Source organism: Lucilia cuprina, chromosome 3, assembly GCF_022045245.1.
Source record: "Lucilia cuprina isolate Lc7/37 chromosome 3, ASM2204524v1, whole genome shotgun sequence".
NCBI classification, from domain to species: Eukaryota; Metazoa; Arthropoda; class Insecta; order Diptera; family Calliphoridae; genus Lucilia; species Lucilia cuprina.
In genome coordinates this window covers 64,137,521-64,164,024 of record NC_060951.1, presented here as the reverse complement: position 1 = coordinate 64,164,024, position 26,504 = coordinate 64,137,521, and the positions used below count along the sequence as shown (strand labels likewise).

Below are 26,504 nucleotides of genomic sequence, written 5' to 3'. Positions count from 1 at the left end.
TTAATAAGACTAAGTACTAGTTTATTGTCCAGTCTATGGTTTTTTTCTATGGGCAAGTCTCTGGACTAGTCTATTGCCAGTTTCCAACAGTTTCCCCTAACTGCAGAGATATGAAAAGCTCGTTTTATACAAATAGTGAAGAATAAAACTAAAATAACAAAAAAATATAAAATAAAGTTACTTCATTTGACAATAAAAATACAACAAAATTCATACATTTTCTACAACTTTCTAAAATATTTCAAATTTTAAATTAAACTCCAACAAACAAGTTTGCATTACTAACAGTTTTCCACTACACTGTTATACATACTATGTATTTACAACTTAGAAAAATTCCCTAAAGTGTTAATATGCTTCTTGAGTTTTACTCTACCCTTGTTACTTCTTTTGTAACAACAAGAAGACGGTCTTGTGGTGTGAATGTGTGTGTATATGTATGTAGTATTTTTGCATTTTGCTTAAGTATGAGTATGCTACAGTTTGGAAAAGTGAAAATTAGCTAAATGATTTGATGAAAATTAAAACCAAGTGTTTTTTGTTTAAGTGAACAGGCGTGAGAGTGTGTGTTTCTATATGTTTGTAAGTGTAAGAAAAATAAATCTTTTAAGAATATATGGAGCATAAAATAAGAAACAGAAGGCCTTGAAGATTTTTTTCTTTACATTCTAATAAACAAATAAGAAATTAAAAAGTTAGATTTTAAATTAAAGAAAATAAACAATTTAAAGACTTTAATTAAGGCATTAGATATTGAGAGAAGTTTTTTAAATTCAACTGTAAAACTAATGCTATGTATACAAGGTTGTTAGATCTGACAATATTGACAGTAAAATGTGCAGAAAATGTCTAATAACAGTGTAAACATACAACTTTTGTCTTCCAATATTGTTAGTAAAACCTCTTCTGACAACGTTGCAAAAGAAAAATTGTACGTTCAGACGATTGTTAGACATTTTCTGAAAATTTTACTGACAACGTTGTAAGATCTGACAACCGTGTATCAAGTCTTTAAGTTTCCTTTTTGAAAGTCTTTATAATTTCTTAATATTTAAAATACGAGATTTGAATGTATTTTAAAGAAAACATGAAATATGTGTATGACCGGAAATTAATTTAAATTTAAATAGTTTGAAAACATTAAATGATCTTCAATAAATCACAATAACCTAATTAAATCAATTCACAATAATCTATCAATTATGTTAAAGTAAAAATTTTAAATGATTAAATACTAATGAAGAAGCAATGAAAAGCGTCTTGTAACTTCTCATTTCTTTAAATCTATGTTTTTGGTGGAGAGATGCCCAGTAAAATAATAGACAAAAATGCGAATATAAAAAATAAAGGATTCATTCATAGTCACATAAAAATTAAATAAAATTCTTCTAATTTTTAGTGAAAATTAAATATTTTTACTTATCCTAATGAGCTTTCAAGAGGACTTTTAAATGATACCACTGTTGCTCTACTCCAATAACCATTTATATCTTTGCATGACAAATGCTACAAAATGGACTCGAATGACTCATTAACATTCAATATTTGTGGTCAAAAATCTGTAAGATATAGGGTTCTATAAATCGACTTTCGATTAATCGAACAATCGGCACTATTTTGTCGAACGACTATCGTCTTTGAAAAAAGTCAACTTTGTAAATAAAAGTCGGAAGAAAAAACTCGAAAAATTGCAAAAAAATTAGAAAAAAGTAAAAAACTCTAAAATAGTCGAAAAACTCGAAAATACTCAAAAAAGTAAAAAAAAATAGTCGAAAATAGTCAAAAGGAAATAGTCGTAAAGGTCGAAAATTCTAATAACGTCGGAAAAAGTTGAAAGTCAAGTTGAAATATATGCAAAGAGTCGACGTTTCGTTTCAACTATAGAAACCTAGTTAGATATATTCCCTGCAAAGTCGAAAAAAATTAAGGGCGGATCTTTAGGTGAAGGATTAGGAATTAAATATAAATTAATATTCGAAAGTTGTTTTTGAATCCCCAATCAGCTAATTTTGTTTGCTAATTTAAGCTCCCAATTTAGATGGTTTAAACTTGAGCAAGAAATGCAGAAGTGTAAACAGCTGAGACCAAAAAATTAATATATTTTGTTTTAAAATAAACATTAAAATGTTTGATTTAACGATTAACGACCTTACAGTATATTTTTTGTTTTAAATTTCTGTTTTCATTAATTTTCATATTACATTTTCAATTGTCTTTTTTATTTTTATAAAACATATGTATATTGTTTCGATGTTATACTTAGATAGAGCCCTAGGTGTATATTTTCGGATTTGATGTACATATGTACATTCATCCTCCTTTCAAACTAACTAACTAAGCTTTGATAACAAACAATGACGTTTTCTGTTGTTTTGTATGACAACACTGCGAAGTTTAATTTTGTACTCAAAAACATCAAAGAGGATTAACATCAGAATCAATTTATTTTTAACTAATCTGGTAATTAATTGGCATTTGATTGCCAACTCAAAAACCAGCTCTAAGTGTTAAAAAGTGCATCTTTCAATGACCGATTACATAAAAGTTTGACAAAGCAACGCCAAACGGTTTGGGTGTTCTTCACCCACCAGACCATGACCCTTAATTAGTTGCCTAGTATGTATTATCTAATGTATGTACACTAATCCTAATAAACTAAAAAAATACTCGACCCGATATTTACTAAAGCCCTTCATGATTAACTTAAACAATAAATTAAACTATTCTTTTAAGTACTGTGTTTTACTCACCTATTGTTTTATGAATGAATAGTAGTTGCTCCTACGGATAACGTACCTTGCATTCTAAGCGAAAGTGCATCCATAAGGCAAGCCTAGAACACTTTTATATTAAATCTTAGAGGAAGACTAAGTGAAAGCATTGCTATTGGCCAAATACATAATACATGATACATTAAACTCTTTTTGTTTACATTCTGTTTCCTTGTTGCTTTCTTTTATTTATATAAACTTTTACACATACACACATGCACTTTTCGTTTTACTTTTAACCGCTTTTTTTCGTGACACCGGCGTTAAAAACATTGCAATTTGTCGAATTAACACATTTCACAATGAATTTTACTAATTTAATTCATATTTATTCTTTTTATTTCTATAACATTATATTCACCACATATTTTATTATATTTACATGCACTTTTATTTAAAAAAATCTTGTTATTTACAATTTTATATAAATTTATTTAAAGAAACCGGTAATTTGCAATGCAATTGTAATAAAATGATCTCGTCTAACTAAATGTCAAAGCTTATAAGAATAATTCACAATAGTGTTGAAAAAGGGATGCCAGATGGGAGAAATTAAAAAAAGTGAAATGAAGGAAATTTGTTCCGACGTATAGGAAATTAAAGGGTAACTTAAAAATTTGTATTATTTCATAAGTTTTATGGTATCAAAATAGTAAACGAGTATAAATAAAATTAAAAATAAAACAAATTTGTATTTTTTCGATTATTTAAGTTTTATTTAATTTTTATTAAATTATTATGAAAGCAATTCTGATGTTAAAACATCACACAATATATATATGTTTATAATAATTCTAGTGAAATCTTATAATAAATGTCTAAATTTTTAATTTACAACAAAACAATTATTTATGAATTTGTTAACAAATATATAACTTATATTTAATAAATATAAATAAATACAACGTCAGAGGCACCTCACACAGAAAAAATTCGAAAACCGACAACAATTCATTTTGGAAACATCTAAGTGTAAATCAATATGTGTAAATAATTATGTGTTTTTTTATGAAAATTAATGCACAAAAAATTAAACTTAATTTTATTAATAATAAACGTACTCGTTGTTGTTATGAAAAAAAAAAACTAAACAAATAAATGGAATATCTAAATATTTTAAACGTTTTTATAGCAAAACGTTTAATTATTTGATTAAAAAAAGGTGATAATGAAAATTCTATGCATTTAATTGTACTAACGTTATGTATAAAAATGATTTCAATATTTTGGGTTTAACAGAAAAAACTGCTTGAATTTTAAAATAATTTTTAATGTTTCGAGCGATAATTTCAAACATACAAATTTAAATTAAAATATAAATTTTTAATTCCAAAGTTAAATTTCAAATTCTAATAAATTTTTCAAATTTCAAATAAAAATTTGTAATTAAAATCTTAAATTAATATAAAAATCTGTTTGAAATTTTCGATAGAATTCTAATTTTTAATTTTGAATAGAAATTTTCAGTTTTAACTAAAAATTCGCCAAGTTGCAGAAGAAATTTTCATTTCGATTAGAAATTTTCATCTTCGAATAGAAATTTTCAATTTCGAAAAAATTACCATCTGTTCGAATAGAAATTTTCAATTTCAAATAAAATTTCTGTCTTTGAATATTATTTCTCAATTTCGAATTGAAATTTTAAATTTTGAATAATAATTTTCAATTTCGAATAGACATTTTCAAAATCTGTTAGAAATTTTTAATTTCGAATATAAATTTTCAATATCTACTAGAAATATTTAATTTCGAATATAAATTATCAATTTCGAATAGAAATTGAAAATTTTGAGTAGAAATTTTAAATTTCGAGTAGAAATTTTAAATTTCGAGTTTATAATTTTCGAATAAAAGTTTTCAATTTCGAATTTGTAAATTTTTATATATAAAATCTTAATTTTCAAATAAAACATTTCTTTCGTATAGAAATTTTTAAATTCGAATATGAACTTTTCACTTCGAAGAAACCTTTTTGAATTTTAATAGAACTGTATAATTTCGAATTTCCAACTTTAATTTTTAATTTCGAAAAATTTTTTTTTTTTTTTTTTTGAAGTTTCGTATAGAAATTTTTGAAACTTTTACTTTTGAATATAATTTCAAATAAAAATTGGAAATAAATTTGTTAACTTCGAAAAAGAATTGTTGGTAATTTACTTAAATTCGAAGTTCAAATTTATGTTTTTTTTTATTAAAATTAAAATAAATATTTCGAAATTTACTTAAAAAAAAACAATTCCATGATCAAACCCAAAATGAATAAGAAATCATTTTCAGAAATGCTATAAAATAAAAAAAAATAAACATAAATATTGCTTTGGAAAGAAAGAGAATAAAAGAAAAATAAATATTAAATATTTCTTAAAGAAAACAAAAATAAAACTTAAACATTAAAGAAAGAAAAAAATTAAGTCATTTCTACTAAATTGCTCTTTGAAGCAGATGCCGTATTAGAATGTGTTGACGATGATGATGGTGGTGGTGGTGCAGCATTTGTAGGCGATTTAGCCTGGCTAACAGCAGCTGCGGTTGATGATGATGATGTGGACGAATTGGAGGAAGTGGATGATGATAATGTACCCATTTCACTGCCTGTGGTAACAAAACGTTGCATAAATTCACGACAACGTGTATCACGATAATAGTCTACCGATTTGGTAGTACTGCGTAATAAAACGCGACCAAAAATGGTGGCTTTAAAGAAAGAAAAAAAGGTTTCAATTGTTTGTCTGTTATTGAAGTAATAACCAAAAAAAGTTCTACTTACCCACATGCATGGGATTGTAGTATTTACGTTCAATACCCTCTCTTAAGAACATGCAAAGATGAACAAAAACATTACGTTTAGGTGAACTCAATTGGGCAACCAATTCCATGGCCTCGGCGGTGGTATTGGTTTTTAAAAGATCTTCCACATAAGGATCAAGTAAAGGCTTCTCTGGTAAATTGAGAAGCATAAGTAAAGCTTCGGCCGCAGCTTGAGGAGTATCAGCTGCAAGTTAAACAAAATAATTACAGAATATACTTTTCATTCTCAATATTAAACAAACTTACGGAATTCATTACTAGACCAAGTGTCTAGCCAATCTCTGACACAATTAAATTTAATATCCTTGGCATGTTTAAATTCCAAGGAACTTAAAGAAAAAGCTCCCTCAACTTTGGGGCCTTGTTTATGCAAATAATCGATTAGCAAAAAGAACTCTCTAGGCATGGTGACCCGGAATTCAGGAGAATTGTCATTCATCTAGAATAAAAAAACATTTTAAACATTTCAAAAAAGTATTTAATTGAAATATAACTTACCAGTTCTTTAATTTGTTGCTGATCATATTCACATAAAGGACGATCTGTACGACATAAAGTTTCCATAGACAAACCAAAGCAACTTGGTTTATATTCTCCTGTTACAGTGATAAAAATATGTGGACCATTTTTCACTTGTAATATCAAGATATCAAAATCAAATTTCCAATTGCCAGTGGTGCGTATTTTATGTAATAGACCAGTAATAGAGTCAGCATTGGCCATTAATTTAACACGTATACTTTTTGTAGAATCTATATTAATCTATATTATTTAATGTTTAAAAATAATTAAAAAACAAACAACTTGCCAATCATTAAAACTTCTGCTCTGGGTTCTACTCTCAACCAACGCTCACAGATATCATTTAAAGGAGGATCTTTACGTTTAAACTCAAAATCCACAGGTATGGGACAAGCATTTGAAACCGTAAAATCACTAACAGCCGGTTCATTGAAACGCACCAAACCAAAATCAATAATAGTTTTCTCTACCGTTATCTGAGGTTGACTCTCGTTCTCTCGTTTATCGAGCAATTTTAAAACTTCTTCATGTACCTTCTTATACAAATGATCATCACGTGTCTTAATATTTACTCGAAATACCGCATACACTGGTTTATGATCACTTTGTCTAATGTCCATAACACTGTCATAAGCCAATTGTTCTATGCGTGATCCCTTCCATAATATACGATCACAATAGGCTGGAGCTCTTTGTTTTTCACTGCTATCGTAGTTATCGGTACCTGGATCATATTTATACGTCGGACGGAATTTGATGGGACCTTCAGTATAACCTTCGAAACAATTGCCTTTACGCATTTCTTGTCTTAGTTGATCGTAGGGTAAAAGCATTTCTGCTGCATTGGCTGCTGAGCGTGACATGGGCAATTGTAAACCGGGTGGTTCCTCAATGCGATAGTTTAAATCACCAATCCAGAATATGTGACTGAGAAGGAAATCAAACGAAGAAAGTAATCATATTATTTCTTTTCAAAATATTTTCGAAACTAAAAATTTCTATTTAAAATCAAAATTTTCTTTTCGAACTTGAAAATCTTTTTAAGAAATAAAATATTTTTTACCCGTAGCTGAAAGTTTCTTCTCAAAATTGAATAAAATAATGTTCTAAATTAAAAATTTTGAATCGAATTTAAAAAAATGTGTATTCAAAACTTTTTTTGAAGTTGGGAGTTTTGAAAACATTTTACCCAAATTAAAGAACGCCAACTTTGGCGCCTCATCAGCTTTTGTTTCACTCCTACTTGTAAATACCATCTACATATCTCACATATTTCATTTTTTTCTTTTAACTGATGAACTTACTCATGATCATTAATAGTCCTTCGCAGCTCATCGTCAAACACCAAACCCTTAACAATGCCAGCATAATCTTCATTGCGTGCTTCAACGAAACCCATATGAGCGGCTAAATGTGAATTAACAAAACACAAATTGGCCTCATTCAACTGCAAACTAACAGCTACACCACCCTTATTGCCCAAAGCATTTAAAATACCACGAGCAATAGTCTTGACATTATAGCGTGTAATAGATGAACGTATTTGACGTTTAACAATAACAGTCAACATCATGCCCACCAAACGCACAGAAGTAAGTTCTTCATATTCTCCTTTATCATGAACACTTTCAAGCATTTTAGTGCTGTAAATGAAAAAAAAAAACAATCAATTTCAAAATTATGTTAATCATTTAAAAAACTTAAATATTTACATCCATAAGGCATCTGGTCTATTTTCACTAAACGTTATAGCCTTAGCTGAAGTATCCAATTCCTGTAGAGCAATGGCATAGATATCTGGTGGCTGTTCACAGGCTGCCAACCATAAGTGTAAAGGTGAATCACAATATGATTTATTATTAACATTATAAGTGGCACAGTAAATTCTAAATTAAAAAAAAAAGATTTTGATTAAAATTTGTCCTTTAGTATTTCAAAAACTCCAACACATACGTAAAATCTTTATATTTAATATATTCATTTTCTCTACGCTTCATTTCCTGTTTAACCTCGCCTATCTGACGATAGTCATTAATCCATGCAAAACTCAGCGTATTCATTTCGTTCGTTGTATGCAACATAGACATTTTGGCCGATATTATTTGTGCTTGAAATGTATTAAAATCTGAAGCATCTTCATTAGTTATAATGGGATAGTAATAGTATTTTGATGGGGTTTCATCGGCATTTCTTAAAGTAAATTGTAATTGGGAAATGGAACCTTTTTTATCTGTAAAAAAAACATTATTGTTGTTAGAGATAGTGTTACACAAACAATAGCAATAAAAGTATATATTAATAGTTTATATATTTTTGTAATAATTATATATTTAGTAGCAGCAAGAAAAAGTGTGTTTTCAAACTGTTGTTATTGCGCCTTTTTATTTTTTTACAAAAATTGTCTTCTAAATAACAAAAATAGAACATTTTATTGTTATTTTCTTTGTATTCTTACTGATAACAGAATAAAATAGGCTGCATTTTAAATTTAATAAAATATACACAACAATATAAGAGAGTAAAATTTTATTTGACTCAGTTTTTTAAAAAAGAAATCTTATTAAATAAAATTTTCACTTTTTCTAGAAGTTATAGTTAAATGACATGCAACATATGTTTGCATGTTGGCAAATTACCTCATTAAATTAAATAGAAAAAACTCAAACGTGTGTGCGTTATAATTCTAGGCAAATATTTTAAAATTCTTCGCCTTTTGCTAACAAATGAAGCGTTTGTAAACAAAACATTCAGAGAATTCTTAAAAAAATAATATTTATTCAGAAAGATCTATTTGCAAATCTTGTGTAAAGACCAGAAACTATTAGTTAGTTAGTTAGATAATTAGTTAGCTAGCTAGTTAGTTAGTTGGTTAGTAAGTTAGTTAGTTAGTTTAAAAGGAGGTTGTACATATGTACATCAAATCCGAAGACATACATCTCTATCGGGCCTGTTGTGCACTCCTTAAGCAGTGCCTCAGGTGGGAATCGAACCCACCACCTCCGATCTACCAGACTAGAACACTAACCATAAACCTACCGGAGACCAGAGACTATTAACTAGACAACAATCTAGTCTTTATGCAGAAAAACAGTGTAAATAACTAAATTTATATAACAGACTAGTTACCTCTATAGTCCTTTCTTTAATCGATTACTTTTGGTAATAATTGGGATTTTAACTTACCATAACCAATTTGAAAAGTTTCATTTAAAGGAAAAACTTTATCGATTGTAATATCATTAGAGTTCCTCAAAGGCAAACGAGCAGCAGTCATGGAGAAGACGGCATAAGTACCACCCGCAACCGAGACCACCAAACACAAAAGACGGCTAGTATGCTGTTGGCCTACAATTTGATATGCTTCAAATATCTAAAACATAGAATTTCACATCAGTAACAAAATAATCAATAAATAAAATATTGTTCATCTTTTTTTTATAATTTACCGATAAAACATTTTCATTCTCTTTTAATTTTTGTTGTATTATTTGTTTAGTGGTTAGATTGTGTTGTTGCTGTTGTTGCTGTTTGTCAAAGTTAGAATTTAATGCATCATTAGAATTGTTTCGCGATGACTTTGTTGATAAGCTGGAAGTGGAAACAGCCGCTGATATTGTGGGTATCGCTGCTCCCCCCAAAGACGTCATTGTATCGATGTTTCTTTTATAATTTATATTTCAAATGTATAAATAGTTTAGTTGTTATTTAGGTATTTGCTAATTTAACAGCAACAACAATTTAATAGCCACCATCTATCAGGTAAGTTTTATTAATGTGTGTATTATTTTCTTAGTCAAACACTTGAGTAATCACTTTCTATTGTTAAAAATTCAATGTATTGTTATTGTTGTTGTTGTTCTTGTTATTAAAAATTCGCTTGCTTTCTTTGGATTACTTAGTATTCACCAACATGTAACAATTTTTTCCCAATATCTCAATTGTTTATCTATACTAAGTAGATGTTTTGTATTTAACTATTATTATTATTAAATATTGTTGTTTTTTTTTCGTCTTACACTTTGTTTATTTTTTCAATTCTCTCATTTCTTCCAAGTGAACATTAGTAGAGTGGGTGTAGTTTTCATATTTCATTGCCAATGTTATACGACACTTGAATTTTTTTAGATTTTTAAGGTTTCTTTATTGTTTAATTGCTACATATACACTTTTTATTTAATTATAGACATTTTATTTGTTGCTTTTGTTATTTATTCGTCTGATATTTATTAATTATTTGCTTAAAATGTATGAATAATTAAATATTTTGCAATAAAATTGCTTTTGCTACTGGATTTTTCACTTGCTGTCAGTTGTCTGTGGCTTGCTGTCAATTGTTGTAATTCATTTGACAGTTTATTATTCACAATAGTAATTTTGGTCGGTCATTCACTGCTGAATGATAACATTTTAGTTAAGGGATGAATGAAATAAACGTTTATATTTAGTTTTGTTTGAAATTAATGAAGTATTTTAAATTAATTCTATCGAAAGGCAAAAATTTTTATTTAATATAATTTATGTAATATTTTTTTACATATTTGAATGCCTCGATAATGTCATAAATGAAAAAACATTTTCTAAATGTTTGTTTACATAATGCATATAAAATCAATATTTTATTGCTAATATCTTACATCTAAAATGTATTTAGTCCAAGGTTGGCAACAGTTCCGAAACAGTGATGAAGTAAAGGAATCGGTATTTTGATTTATTTCGGTATTGGTATTTTAGTTTTATCGGTATTTTGGCATATTGTGTTATCGCTATTTTAGTTATAACGTAAGTATGCCGGAAGTGGTTCTATATATGGATTTTGAAAATTAATCTAATAAATTTCAGTAATGAACTTAAAATAAATTTTCTAAAGTGTTAATTCTATTTGGTTATGACCAATTACGGACACAACTATGTCTGTAATACTTTGGCTTTGACTCTGTTAATATTCTTGTCCATAGTCTATTCAATAGTCTAGTCTATATTTTATTATAATATTTTTATTTTTCGAATAAAATAACGGTATCGATGTTTAAGCGTTATCTTTATTTTAATTTATTTCATTATTTTTACTTATTTATTAACATATGTTTTTATATTCTGCCTTATTCATAAACATTTATCAAAAGATTATCGAACAAATTTTGTATGAAAATTTGATTTATAAACCATTGATAAAAGTTTATAACTTTGTATGTATGTAAATTTTTTAAATCCATTTTATTTCAAAAATCTAATTCAAATAAAAATCTAGTTATAAAAAAACAATTAAGCAACACTTCCTTCCTTTGCTATTGTAAATGAATCTAATAAGAATAACATTTCCCAGTGAATGATTGACTAACTGACATTTAAGTCTATCGTGATCTATTTTCCCAACTGTTTCGCAAATTCGTTGACGCCGGTTTTATAATTTAAATAATTAAGTAAATATTAGTAAATCGAGAAATAAAAGTGAATAAAAATAAAGTGAAATGTGCGGTTAATACGGGTAAATAGAAATAAAGTTGGAAAATATGAAGTTCAAAGAAAAAATCGCCGTGAAAAAAAGTAGTCTCAACTTAAGTCGTGTTTTAGCGGGAATTATTCTGTTCTTTTTTTTATTTGGTGAAGTGTTTATTGAGTTGTATATGTGTATGTGTGAAATTAAAGTAAAGTTGTTAAATGAAAGGCAATCTTCAAAATGTGAAGAAATGTATTTTTCTTAATATGAAAATCAAAGAAAAAATATCTTAAAAATATAGTTTCCACTCAAATTATTGTTGAGTTGTGTATGTGTGAAATTGCAACAAGTAAAGTTGTCAAAAGAAAAGCAATGTCCAAAATCTGTCAATAAGTTTTTTTTTGTAAAATAAAAGAGGATATCAAAGCCGATTTGTTTCAAAAAAGCTTTGGAGTAAAGAACAATAATATTAAAAAAAGTAAAAAAAAACACAGAATGCTGTTAACATGTTTCCGGTAAGTTTATGTTTATACAACTATATTATATCTTTAAATTAAAAAAAAATAAATTTCGCTAATATCGTGGTATTTTTAAAACATGCCATGGATTATTTTTTTATTTCTGACAAAGATATTATGAAGGCAATTATAAATACACTGCGGGCTCGATTAGCGCAACTTCCTATTATAATAATAATCTTTTTAAAAAATGGTCATTACAAGTGCATTTTTGGAAGTATGTTTTTGATTTATTTAATATTAATTAACTTTTATTAGGGTTCTATAGTTGAAACGAAAAGCTGACTTTTTGACTTTTGCATTTAGTTAAAAATCTTTCTTTTCGTCGTTTTGCATTTTATGAAAAGTCGATTTTACGACTTTTTTCATTTAATTAAAACTCGACTTTTAGACTTTTCGACTTTATGTATTTTATAAATAGTCGATTTTTTTATTTTTCGACTTTTCGATTTTTTCGACTTTTTGACTATTTCCGGTTTTTCGATTATTGTTTTACTTTAATATTCGACTATTTTTTACTTTTTTCTACTATTTTCAAGTTTTTGACCTTTTCCGATTTTTTCGACTTTATTCGACTTTTCGATGTTTTACGACTTTATTCGATTTTTTTCAACTTTTTTCGATTTTTATTTTCAAAGTCGACTTTTTGATTTTTTTCACAGACGACAGATCGATTTTTTTGGAACAAAACAGTCGACTTCGACTTTTTCCGACCTTTTTCGATTATTTTGGACTTTTATTTACAAAGTCGACTTTTCAACTTTTTTCATAGACGATAATCGAGTTATCTTTTTTCGACAAAAAGTCGATTGTTCGATTATTCGAAAGTCGATTTATAGAATCCTCATATAGGGTTCTATAATTGAAACGAAAAGTCAACTTTTTGCATTTATATAGTTAAAATTCGATTTTTCGACTTTTTTTAATTTAATTAAAAATCGACTTTTCCAAAAAAGCGGACTTTTTCCGACTTTTCGACTTCTTTTGGCTATTTTTTGATTTTTTCGAGTTTTTGACTTTTTTCCACTGTTTTAAAACTTTCGACTATTTTTGACATTTTTCTACTATTTTCGAGTTTTCGACTTTTTCCCACTTTCTTTGACTTTTTTCGACTTTGTGACTATTTCCATTTTTTTCGACTATTTTTTTTTACTTTTTTCGAGTTTTTCCAACTACATACTTATTTGTCTGTCTGTCTGTTGAAATCAGTTTTTAGAAGACCCCAGATATCGGAGAGATCCGAATCTTCAATAATACTGTTAGACATGCTTTCGAGAAGATCGCTATTTAAAATCAGCAAAATCGGTCGGTAAATAACGGAGATATGGGCAAAAATCCGAGACAACCTCTGAAAATTTCATCAAAAAATATTTTTTTTCATGGTTTGTTAAATAAGCAACAACAACACTGTATATTGGAAAAAGATGTACACGTGTATATGATTTTATTCAGCTGTGTATTTCGTTTTGTATGTTTGGATGCTGTTGGCGTCATTGAGTTGTGTATTTTGTTTTTGTGAATTCTGTTTGTATATTTGAAGTCGGTTGGTTTTATTGCATTGTTTATTTTGTTTTTCTGTGTTTTTCGTTATGTATATTTAGATGTCTGTTAGTTTAGATGCCATGTGTATTTTGTTTTGTTTTGTATTTCGTTTAATGTTGTTGTTGTTCATTTTGTTTTGCTTTTGGTGTAATAATAATGTAGTCGGGAAAAAAATTTAAAATTTATAAAACTAATAGGTTTAAAATACACTATGGTGAAGGGTATATAAGATTCGGCACAGCCGAATATAGCATTCTTACTGGTTTACTTTTCGACTTTTATTTACAAAGTCGACTTTTCAACTTTTTTCATAGACGATAGTCGAGCTATCGACTTTTTTGGAACAAAATAGATGACTTCAATTTTTTTCGACAAAAATTCGATTGTTCGATTATTCGAAAGTCGATTTATAGAACCCTAATTTATATCTTTTTAAAATTTTTTCAATTTATTATGAAGAGACAGAAGTTAGTTGCTGTTATTTTACATTAACTGCATTATCATATTTAGATAATACAGTTATTACCATCATTGCCAAATAAAAGTTTATATGCCTATTTTGACAGTTGACTTTACTAAGTGAGGTAGATACATGTATGTGTCTGCACTAACATTAAATGGTTGTTGGTTTTGATAAAACTATATCTTAAATTGGTAACGCGTTAAAAGTGTTAGAATTGAACGTTGTAAATTTTTTGGCATCTGTGATTTAATTTTTTTTAATCTTATAATTTAGAAATGTTTATATTATTTTTACTTGCCACATGTTTAATTTACTTCTGATTACTTTTTATATTAAATTAGAAATATTTTTACGAATTTATATTTAGACAACTATAGACAACACAAAACTTTGTCACCTTTATAAATAAAAAGACGAATAATCTTTAAATGTTTATCAAATAATGTTACTCTTTAAAGATCCACTAATTTAAAGAAACAAAGTTCATTATTATAACATTCGTAATATAGTGAAAGATGGAATTCTATAAAAACTGTAAAAATTAAAACTTTAAAAATTAAAAAGAATTCTGCTCATATGTATGCGTTATTAGATTACAACAATAAAAAGTTTCTTTTACATACAAAAAACGTCTTTTCAATCTAAAATCTTGTTTCCTGTCTGCTTCGTCTATTGAAATGCAAATTTTGGCCACAATGTGGCTCACCATGTTCTTTCCAAGTTTCTTTTTTTAAATATAAACTATACATTGAATTTAAAAATAAAAAACAATCTAGTAATGAGCGTGCATAATTTTTCTTATAAATTCAGCCTGAATGGCAAAAAAAGTCACAGCGGTTGTTAATCACAAAAATAAACGATTTCAAAGGCGTTATACGCCTCACTCTCTCGCTCTCTAGATGTGACACAGTATGATCATTTATATGACCAGTTGCCTTTTGTTAAGCACATGGAAACCTAAAAAGTAACAACTTTATTAAATGAAAACAAAATTATATTTAGGGTGCTGACATTGCAACACAATGGGTGATTTATAAGCAGGGAAACCGAAAACATGCTCTAAAAAAAGTGTTTTAAGCGCTTTAAATATGCCGTAAAAACTCAAAATATGCTCTTAAAATTTAAAATATATGCTCCAAAAATAAAATTTTTTATTATTTTTTAACATTGAAAAGCTCAAAAAGACTGAAATTGTAATGAAATAATAAATGTTTAATGTCATATTCTATATCCTACAACATTTTTTTATAAATGTTTCATCTCATAGTTTGAAGAACTAGTATAATAGAATTCCGTTTTACGTTCAGATAACCAATAAATAACATGAAACCATTTGGTCCCCAAAAAACATATTTCAAACGACAAAGTTTGGCACATTTCTTCCAATTGTATTCATAGCTTTTAAACTGACATTTTAATAGGTGTTGTCATAAATTCCAATAATTAGTTTTTTAAACTATAAAAATGGATTGGTCTCATGAAATCAAAAGTAATCGGCTTTATGTCCGATTTAAAATATAATGCTTTATTGAATAAAAAACTATAACATAACGATTTTTTTTTTCAAAATTGTAAAATAGACTAAAAAATTAAAAAAAAAAAATAGAATTTTATTTTTTTTAAATAAAGTTTTGAAAAGAAAATTAAAAATGTATAAAAACGAAAAAAGCGAAAACATCAAAATATGCACTAAAAGAGTAAAATATGCTCTAAAAACTCGAAAATATGCCGTAAATATGCTAAAAAGTCAAATCATGCAAAATTATGCTCTTATGGGTAAAATATGCAAAAATATGCTCTAACAAATCGATGCCAAAATTCTCAAATTGGTCTGAAACGTGTAAATATCTTATCCATGAGTCCATACGACGCACCACAAAAAACATGCATTTGCATATTTTGGTTTCCCTGTTTATAAGTGTATGTATAGTAGAGACACTTTTATTTAAAGATAAACGAAGGCTTTTATTTCTCTATAAAATAGTTTTGAAAACATTTCATTCTAAAAAAAAAACATTTATTTTCGTAACTTATAAAACTAATCCATGGCATATTAAAGGCAAGCACGTTGTAGATCAATTTGGTCAGTTATTGTATAAGAAAATCAGGCTTGTTATATGAAAAGAGCGAACACCCTTTACACTCCTTTTTAATATTTACCTAACGTTTGGTCACTGTTTGGCTATGGAGGGTAGTAGTTTTTCCCTCATTATTGGTCATCTCGGTTTTTTTTATACATTCTTACTTTATTGTTCTTCTCTAAAAATATCATACTGACCATGACCAATGGGCGCTATTGTTATTGTCAGACTCCAAGTGTTTTCTAGGTTGCTAAAAGAGTCCTTAATTTTTGTATGATCGTTGTTAAATAATGTAAGATTTTTGTTTTTGCTCATTGTTATCCTTTATTGGTTGCGCGTGTTGTATAATGATCTATTTAAGATTGAAATTGTTGCAATTTACCAAATTGTTACATTTTTGTTGTACGAAAATTTAATTGTTTAAGAATTTTACAGGTGGTGTTAAATTGTCAAAATTGCCATCCTTTATATTGTGTTTTAGATGTTTCTTTTAAGTTTGGAAGTTAGATTTAGTTATATTCTTTTCGAAAACAGCTTGAGTTTTGTACAGAATAATATAAAGAAAATGTGTTTTTGAGACATTGTTTTCCTGAATAGGTGTTAAATATGAGTAAATTATTTACTTCAGGATAGGCATTGTAAAATTCTAACATATTAACAGAAGTCCAACCTGGATACTTTTGCACATAATATAATACTCAATAGTAATAGTAGTCAGTATAACGTCCAAACACTATTCCATAGATTATTCTATAGATTTATAAGGAGATTATCATATATTAGTTAAAATACTAGTCCACGGACTAGTCAGTAGAATATTCGATAGACTAGACTATATTAGTCCATAGACTATCCCATACACGAGCCCGTCTTTAAGTCTATAGAATAAGTTGTTCATAGAATATTCAACAATGTAGTCCATAATCTAATAAAATACTATAGTAATTAGACTAGTCCATAACTTAGTACATAAACTAGTCAATACACTAACTAGAGTATTCTAGAGACAATAGGATAGTAAGTAGACAACTTCATAATCTAGTTAATGGATCGGTCAATAGACTAGTACACAGACTGGGTTCATAGACTAATTAATAGTTTTGTCCATAGACAACATACTAGTTAATATACTAGCTCAGCGAATAGTCTATACCATAGATTTGTAAATATTCAATAGCCAAGACTATACTAGCCCGTAGACTAATCGAAAGAATAGACCAAAGAATAGTCAAAATACATTAGTCAATATAAAGTCAGTTGCATTTTTGCAACAATGAACCAAGTGGTTCGTAGACTATTCCACAATATACCAGATTAGTCAAAAAATTAGTTAAAAAACTAGTCCATAGACTAGCTAGTTCATAGAATAGTTAAAAGACTAGTCTATAACATAGTAATTAAACTAATGTACAAACTAATCAATAGACTAGTTCATATAATCGTACATGTATAATAGACTAAATCACAAACTAGGTAATGAACTAGTAGTTCGCGGTTATTTCAACTAAAAAGTACTATGTTTACTCTGGATTTAGTTTCTATAATTTCTTGATAGTGGGTGTAACTATTAAAATATGGTCAATAAATTTTGCCCATTAAAAGCTCTCTCGCATCTATCCTTCTGTCCATTTATCCGGTCAATACACAATTAGTCTATAATAAAAATAAATTTCATTAAAATATTCTCACAACAATAAAAATAAAATAACTCCTTCCACGAATGGTGTTAAATTGTCAAGATGAAAAACTCTACCGGCGCCAGTAGCCACTTAAACATGACCAAATTGTCTCACAAAATGAATGAACAACTTACTTAAAACAAACTTTTAATGATTTATGTCAAGTAACTAAATATGAGGTCACTGTTATGGAGCAACAAAAAAAGGATCAAACAACAGTTGTACAATCTTACACAACAGTTGAACAATTCAAAAGAACAAGTAGTTAAACTGAAACTAAGGCAAAAGAACTATTTGCTATTAAGTAAGATGTCACATTACAAATTCCAAACTATTTTTCTCACTTGCTAAACAAGAAAGTACACGTATTCAATTTGTTGAAGCCACATTTCAAGTGCTAGTACTTGTAAGATTTAATAAATATTTTTATGCATTAGATCCCTTCTTAATCCTAACACTTATAACACTATAACCATAAATACATAAGGACATGTTTAATTTCTAATTAACTACAATACAAAAAGAAATATGATAATGTTGTTGTTTTCTAAATTATCCTTGTTACTAGGAAGCAAAAGTACCAAATCCTTTACTCATTTTTCTTGTGGAAATTATTGTTTAAAAACTGTTTGCATCATGTTTTGACACTGGGCGTAAGCACCTACGCCATTCTGACAAACCCTTAAACAACAGCAACAGCAGTTGCAGTCTGCTACTTAATACATACATTATAACAACAACTACTGAATACTAGCCTAGTTGAATTTACACCTTATAATTATCTAGTGTAATTGGATCTAGATTTTTGAGTTCAATTACAAAAAAACATTTTTTTGTTTTCCTACTGTTCAAGAATTAGTTATAATTTTGTCTGCTGTTATAGTTTTTTGTGTTAGAAACAAATAAATTTGAATTTTTTCTTTACACTGAGATGTTTATCGTCGCGCCAAGTGTTGATCCTTAAAATAAGGGATCATGTTGCTTTTATTTCTTGTGTTCTCTAATTTAAATTTTGTTTACACAAAATAAGGTATTAATTTTCAAAAAAATATTTTTGAGATCAATTGCCGTACTCATTAATATTGCATTAGAATTGATTTGAAGCTAAGATCGTATGATGTGTAAGGAGTATCGAAGTAGGGTAATTTGCTATTGAAAAAAATGCAAATTTAAAGTGCAGAGTTTTGTTATAAATCTTTGTCAAATTTTATTTATGTGTATTTTTTTCTAGAAAGACTGTTTGACAAAATCCTAGCTCTTTCTACTACAGTTTGAATGCTGTAGAAAGTTTTAAGTTTTTTTTTTAGAAATATTATTATTTTGTATGCGTTAAGTTCTGATTGTTAAATTATATGTCTCGGATATGGTGTTATGGTTTAAATGCGATTTGAGCTTTTTTTATTAGAAATTCTAGAAAGGAATTATACACGGCTGGTACCAAATTGACACCAAATTTTTCAACGCAATGTTGACAAAATTGCAACAATTCATTGTCGAAATCTATCCTCACTATTGAGCACAATCCGTAGTCAATAGTAAGCTTACCACGTTTCTTGACATTTAGACAATGGATGCGTATAAAACACAGATCTTTAGAAACTGTATCGATCCAAAAAATCTGTATAACATTACTTCAATAATTCATATATATTTTCCTTGGAATCCATATTTGATTAATTTGACTTAATTAAATTAAGACCTTTTGAAATTATCCAAGATTAATGTCTAAACTCTAAACACAGAACTTGATCACTGATAATGTCAGTGTTTTTTAAGGTCAGCTGTTATACTAAAAGCAAAATAACTCCTGCGGAGCACAAGACTAACCTTCATTGACACATTCATATCAGTTACTATTTATATGTCTCTATTAAATGGAAATTAATATAAAAAACTACTTACATATGTTACCCAAAAGAAAAACTAAAACTACAGAAATAGAAAATATTTTGTAATAGTTTATTGGAAAAGTTGGCAAAATTTTCTTTCTTTCTAGCTATGTATATAGCACAAAGGGCAACCGCTGGAACCATAATTATCTTTATTTCTGTCAGTAGTTTTCATATTCCTTTAACTACATTTCATCACGTCTGCTACTTTCTTATCACGTTTTAAAACATTTGTCCATTGTGTAATGCAATAGAAAAAAAAAAAACAAATTTCACAACCTCATCAGCCAATACTACATATATTAGATCATAAGGTTCTATAACTCAATAACAGCATCACGGCACCTCGTGCCTTTTTTGGTACAATCAAGTCTTTTATTTTTATCTTAAATGCCTTGCGATTTGACATTAGACAATAAATACCGACAAATGTTACTCTAATTGCCACACTTAGCAGGACATTTACGTTTATGTTCTATTACAATTTAGTCTATATATACATATAAATATGTATGTATATAATTTTTGCTCACCATCTATCTAAGTTACTCCTTGTTGTTGTTCTATTGACTCGTTGTAAAAATAATGTTATTTTGTTATCAATTGTTAAAAGTGTCCTGTTGATTTGAAAACCTTATTGTGTTATAATAGATTTTGCATCTGCTTAAATTTGTTACTTTATCTAATATTGTTTTGTTTTACCAATATGGTTTTCTTTTTCTTCTATCAACGTTTGGCGAAAACTTAAAAAGGGATTCTATGTATTTTGCAAAATAAACAGCTTTTTCTGGCCAACAATTAAAGGTTTAGGAAATTGAAAACAGTTTCATAGGGTTTTTGTTAAGGAAGTCATTATTCACGATTAGGTTTTAATAAATTGTTTTGAGTTTATGTTAGAGTTATTTGAAAATATGTATTATTGGATTTATAATTAAATTTAATTAATTAAATTTTAAATAATTTAAATAACAAGTGTCCTTAATCAAATTCGATTGAGTACGTTAGCTTGATAATATTTATTGTAGTAGTTTTAAAGACATCCTAAGTGAAACTTTATCTTACTCAAATTTGATAAATATCCAAAATAAATTTAAAGGTCATTTTAAAGTCATCTTCACATCACGTCCTTGAAATCGTCATGATCATAAGATGAGAAAACAAGTGGATATCAACTAAAAACTTTTTGTGTACTATATGCTATGCTAGTACTGGTCTTCAAGCATAGCAGTTCGATGACAAATCGTTTATTATCTAATTTTTTCAGAATCTTATATTTTACCAGTAAATGTCCTGAATGATCAAAGTTTTCTAGTTCCTAAAAAGAATACAAGAAACAAATGTCTACTCTTTGGCTATGACAGCAATATTTCCTATTATTATTGATACAAATATTTCGCCAAGACCCTTGGATATTGGGACAATGAGACAAAACATGATTTATTGCTTAAATACTAATTGGTTACAATATCTGAAGAATTTGGTTATTCGAGTCGATTTCAACGTCTGCAATATTCAAAGTTATGTTGTTTCATCTATATTTATGGGACTATGAAGACATTGATATCTCAGAAACTTTTAGTGTTCTGGTTAAGAGGATACAGTGTCGAAAGAAGTATTTAAGTATCAAATTTTGGGATTTAATAAAACTTGGTTACAATATCTAAAGAATTTGGCTATTCTTGTCGATTTCAACGTCCACAATATTCAAGGTTATGTTATTTCATCTGTATTTATGGGACGATGAAGACATTGATGAATCCGAAACTTTTAGTGCTCTGGTTAAGACAGTGTCGAAAGAAGTACTCAAGTGCCAAGTTTTATGATTTAATAAAGAAGGATTTATCTGTTTCCTTTATAGGGATGTGATCATTACTCTATACTCTATTCATTTACTGGAGATCCATTTAAACGTTGCTGTTTTTTTCAATGCTCTCGATATTTCTATGGAAAGTGTATATTTTTTAGTTATACCCATTGCAACTGATACAAATTTCAAGCAGAAGTATTGTCTTACTTCTTTGATATAATTATGTTTAACTAAAGTGTGCACCAACCTTACATTCTCCAACCAACATTCCATTCTATAACCTAATTCCAATAAAAGTTGATTCTCGAAGACTAGGACTAGAGTATTTTTGATATTTATTGCGATTAAGCTTGGTACTGCGATCTGAGGAATATAGATTTGCATTTTTAAAAAAATAGTTCATTCTTTAATTACTCATTCTTTTGCAATCATGTTTTCCATGTTCTGGAACCCATAATAATTCGAAAATATCATTTCTTATTTCCGGTAAAAAGTAAAAGCAATTTAAAAGACATTTCGGTATATAGAAGTCGAGTTAGGAGCTTTAAAAGACGCTAAAATAATAATGGTCCTCAAGCATAATGAAAACAAAGATCATGTTCTCGTAACAGTTTTTTGAACCGAACATGTAGAAAGAGATGACGTCTCTCCATAGAGCACAGTTTAGTATTCCTATGTGAGAGGTCTTATCAAAGTTTGATGCAGGTATAAAAAGATATTGTAAAATTTTTTAGTGTACCTAAATCTTTAAGTGTAAGAGCAAAACTATCAGAAATAAATTTAATAAAAGGCAAGTACTTACTGGCTGAAGACATGTTAAAAAGCTCTTTAAGTTTTGTAAACACTTAAGCCATAACTTTACAATTGTTGACCATTTCAACAATTCTCCTACTTCACTAAAGGTGGCTACATATCGTGGCAATTTCCTTAAATATACTTTTAGTTTTCAAAAGATTTTGTTTGAGAACACACAATACATATATGAAAGTACAGACATGAATTCTAAGAGTTAAAAAAAACCTAAAGGATACGTTATCCTTAATGGATTTTTGATTAACACGTGGAGTTTAAATAAACTAAATTAAATAATCAACAGTTGCTCTACAAAGGTGTTGATTTAAAAAAAATCTAAAAGAAAACTATAAACTACAACAGATGTTAGGGAATTATAGCGCGTGAGTAAATAAACTAAAGATGTTGCCTAAAGATGTTGTGATAACTTGAAAATAAGAAAGGAACTGGAAAATTGTTAAGCTGACATGTTTGTTTATTTGTTTCGATATAAATAAAAATGGATTTATAGCTACTTAAGTTAATAAAATTACATACATATAAAAATAACAGTTTAGAGAATTTTAGAAAAAAAAACGAATAACTCTTTGTTTTCAATTTTCTTCACATTTTTTAATATAACTCTTGCTACGTTACTGTTTGACATTTTAATTAAAGCAAAGCATGTGCGTACATTACTATTTTCTCATTGCCAATGGATTATCCTTGGGATTTATTGCTATTAGAAGAGTATTAAAAACTATAACGTTACAATTTACCTTTATAATTTTAAAGGTTAACAGGCCCTTTTTGTAAAAGTGTTGACATGTATTGCAATATATAAATATATGTTTGTTTTTTTATTCTATGTAGGGCTGTTAGCGAAGCGTAAAATGTTTTGATACAATAGCAAGTAAAACCCTTCAAATTATTAAATTGACGAAAATAAAGACACCAGCCGTGTTGCAAAGAGTTTCGACGGCAAGTCAATGAGTTTGTATGTCTCTACAGGGTGTGATGGTGTCATTTATTCAATCAACCAAACATGCGTAACATAATTTTATTTGAATTAATTTATATTTCTTTACATTATTTCATTTTTTTAGCTTTTGTATTTTGCAACTATTAAATTTGCGAATACTCATTCGACACTTTTTTTATACTATAACCAATGCATACATCATCACATGAGACGCATCGCATGAAAGGTATTGTGTTGTATTGTTGTATTCATATAAGAGTTATCAAGTGTCCTTTGTTGTTTTTTTTTGTATAAAGTTGTAGTATATTTCAGGGTTGCTTTTGGTAGCCCAATATTGTGGCCGGGGTCACATGCCCACAATGACGCGGCTGCTTTGGTTTCCTTTTTATTTTGTAGCATGTAGTACAAGCATATTTGTGCTGAAGACTTTTTTACATACATATGTATGTAAAAAGAAATGTCTATTAAGTTTGGCTTGTGACTTGAGCTTATTTACTTCAAGTCTGTTCAAGAATTAGTATTAGGATTTGCATTGAATTGGCAGCCCTGGAAGCCCTTCTGTCAGCCTATGTTATGGAGACATTTCCTTGACCCAATTCCATGTTCTGTTTACGTGTAGTTTGCTGTTGTATTAGTAACGAAGTATGACTCCGATAATTAGTTCAATTTCAAAGATAAGGTAACGATTAAGTGAAAGGAACTTCAAGTCTCTATACACTTTTATAACTTGAAATGAAAAGATCTTGATTCTTTAGAGATTCAACTGGAAATTTTACAATCGAATCTGGATACGTTTAAGTTTTTATCTTTCTTGTACCTGTCGAAAAGCAATAGTTATATCTGCAAATTCGACTCCTTTATACAAATTGCGTAGGGTATTTTCGATTCGTTTACATTTGCATTTTTTAGTAAAAATAAATATAAAATTATTCATACAATAGCAAATGAATTGTAAATTTCTTTAAGCTACAGAAAACAAACAAAAATAAAAAACTACTTTCATTCAATATAATTTATAAAATGGCTACATGCTGTGGTCCTTCGGCAGGACAATTCCAAAATTTGAAAAATTTAATTGAATCGTATGTTACTTTTTACTACAATAATTTTGTTTTTAAAATATTTATTTCTCTCTCTCTCACTCTTATAAACTTGCTGGCATTATTTAGTCCTCAAAAGCCCTTTCCACTAATGCAAAAAAAAAAGAAAAACAAGGAATCTGAAACATTGTCGTTTTGATTTGTGTTTTGTCAACATTTTATATTGACACAGCATGTATTCATTAGCATTGAGTGTGAAAATTACAAAAACGCGTTTAAATGTGTGAAAAGTTTAAAATAAAAAAAATCTATTTGACAAATATTTTAAGACCTTGTTAAGTAATAAAGTTCAATATAAATATATACATATATAAGTATATATTTGCTACATCCTTAATAATAAGGGTTAAATGTCAGTGAATACGTTTTAAAGAGTCCTTTAGAGTGTGAATGTGTAAGTTAGAATATGTTGACATTTGATTGTTGTTTAAAATAATATTGATTATTTTTTTTCGCCTTCATTATTGTTATACTGTGTAAATAATGACCTTTTTGTATTATTTTTCGTTTCTGTTAATTATATGTAATTACAAACTAAAAGTTAGGGCCAAGCAGTGGAGTCAGCTACATATCTTTTTTCGTTAGTAACAATTAGCCTTACAATTGAAAACCCTTTTTTGGTATTCATTTACCTTAATTGCGTACCATGACATTTTTGCAATGACAATTTAAAAGTACGTGGACAGTTTGTCGATGTTCGACTGTCGACTGACCGAAGACTATATGTACAGTGTACTTTTTTGAGGGAAAAACTAGGAGTTGAACGTACAGGTTGCTTGGGTATAACTGAAGCACTACGTTGGCCAAAGATTTGTTAACTTTGCTGTGCATTGTTTCTTGATCGAAACGACTATAAGTTTCGAATTCCCAGAATATCTAATCCCTTAAACAGTGGACCTAAACTGATTACAGTATAAGTCCTAAATGTATATTGGACTGTTATATACATACACTAGTCGTATCCTATTGCATACTAGAAACATAAATTATCGGAAACTGTAAAAATTGGTTCCTTAATAGTAGATCGTGATCAAACGAAACATTAGAGTAGAACCCAATGAGAATCCTCCGTTACATGAATGGAATTGGTCAAGCGGAATATTCTTAAATCCATTGTTAAATGGATGACTATAAACTGAGTGACAAAAAATGGACTAAAGATCCAGAGAATATCAAAATTTGTTGTAGCTATAGCTAAGGACTCTTTTAGAGGTAAGATCTGCACTCTATGAAACCAATGAGAGCAGGTCAATGTTAGTATGATACAAAAATTGGAAGAACAAATTCAGGCAAATAAAGAGCCATCAGAGAGATCAGTGGAATTCTTAAACACTTACTCTGTTACTGCTAAGCCTCCATTTAAGATCTTGGAAAATATATTTTTTCAAATATTATATCTCAAAAGGAAATTATTAATCAAATTGAGTTTCTGAACATTGAATGATCGTAAACAAAGTTGTTTGCAATGTTCGTGGACATAGATCATGTACTTTCAGGGAAAACATCTTTAGTAATGAGTAATCTGGGTAGTGTAGTTATTTAATACATTACCTTGTTATGAGTAGTCGTTATGAGTTATGAGTAGTCGTTATCAAAAACATCGATTTATAATTTTACATGTAAATGAAGCATTGAGTAAGCATATAGGCTTATAAATGCCGAAATAACTATAGAGCTTATAAACTAGTTATATTTTGAAAGATCATCGAATAAAAGTAATTACTTATTCACATCAAAAGTAAGTACTTCCACTTTGCTTTAATACTACTTGTATTCTTACTGGATAAGTAAAGTGTTTCCTATTTTATTACAAATCAACAAATTATGTAACCATTACCTTCAGCATTATTAGGCATGAAGTTATTTCTTTTAATGGAAACTCTATGTTAAAACCTTTAAGCCAAATACTTCTCCCACAATCCTCGTTTCAACTGTCATTTGTATAAAAATTTAACATTTCAATAAATTTGTGCATATTATTTAAGGTGTTATACGATATTGTTAAACAAATAACAATTTCAAACACAACCTACACAGAAAAAATTATCGGTAGTTTATTTTCAATAAACATGTTTTAATTTTCTTTATTTTTTATTTAAACAAATTTTTATTTGTCTTAATTATCTCGTTTTTT

General features: G+C 28.1%; 1 protein-coding gene across 2 annotated transcripts; it reads right to left on the bottom strand.

Annotated features, from left to right (window-relative positions):
- Positions 1-4,940: 4,940 nt before the first annotated feature.
- LOC111674803 (type II inositol 1,4,5-trisphosphate 5-phosphatase) lies at positions 4,941-10,415 on the bottom strand. Of its 2 annotated transcripts, XM_023435459.2 has the most exons (11): positions 10,118-10,415; positions 9,548-10,052; positions 9,285-9,471; positions 8,055-8,331; positions 7,814-7,987; positions 7,406-7,744; positions 6,388-7,028; positions 6,078-6,331; positions 5,826-6,018; positions 5,539-5,763; positions 4,941-5,465 (listed from the first exon to the last, which is right to left on the bottom strand). In XM_023435459.2, the coding sequence occupies exons 2-11, from the start codon at positions 9,746-9,748 to the stop codon at positions 5,179-5,181; spliced, it is 2,778 nt and encodes a 925-aa protein (XP_023291227.2). In that variant the 5' UTR covers positions 9,749-10,052; positions 10,118-10,415; the 3' UTR covers positions 4,941-5,178. The 2 variants fall into 2 exon arrangements, with proteins under 2 accessions (XP_023291227.2, XP_023291226.2); XM_023435458.2 differs by having other exon boundaries at positions 9,548-10,415.
- Between the last annotated feature and the right edge of the window lie 16,089 nt (positions 10,416-26,504).

Bases quoted from the DNA above. Each gene is read 5' to 3' on its own strand.
- LOC111674803 (XM_023435458.2), bottom strand. From the start codon at position 9,748: ATGACGTCTTTGGGGGGAGCAGCGATACCCACAATATCAGCGGCTGTT. The intron at 6,019-6,077 runs GTAAGTTATATT...TTTTTATTCTAG, and splicing joins AGCAACAAATTAAAGAACTG to ATGAATGACAATTCTCCTGA. The intron at 5,466-5,538 runs GTAAGTAGAACT...CTTTCTTTAAAG, and splicing joins CTACAATCCCATGCATGTGG to CCACCATTTTTGGTCGCGTT.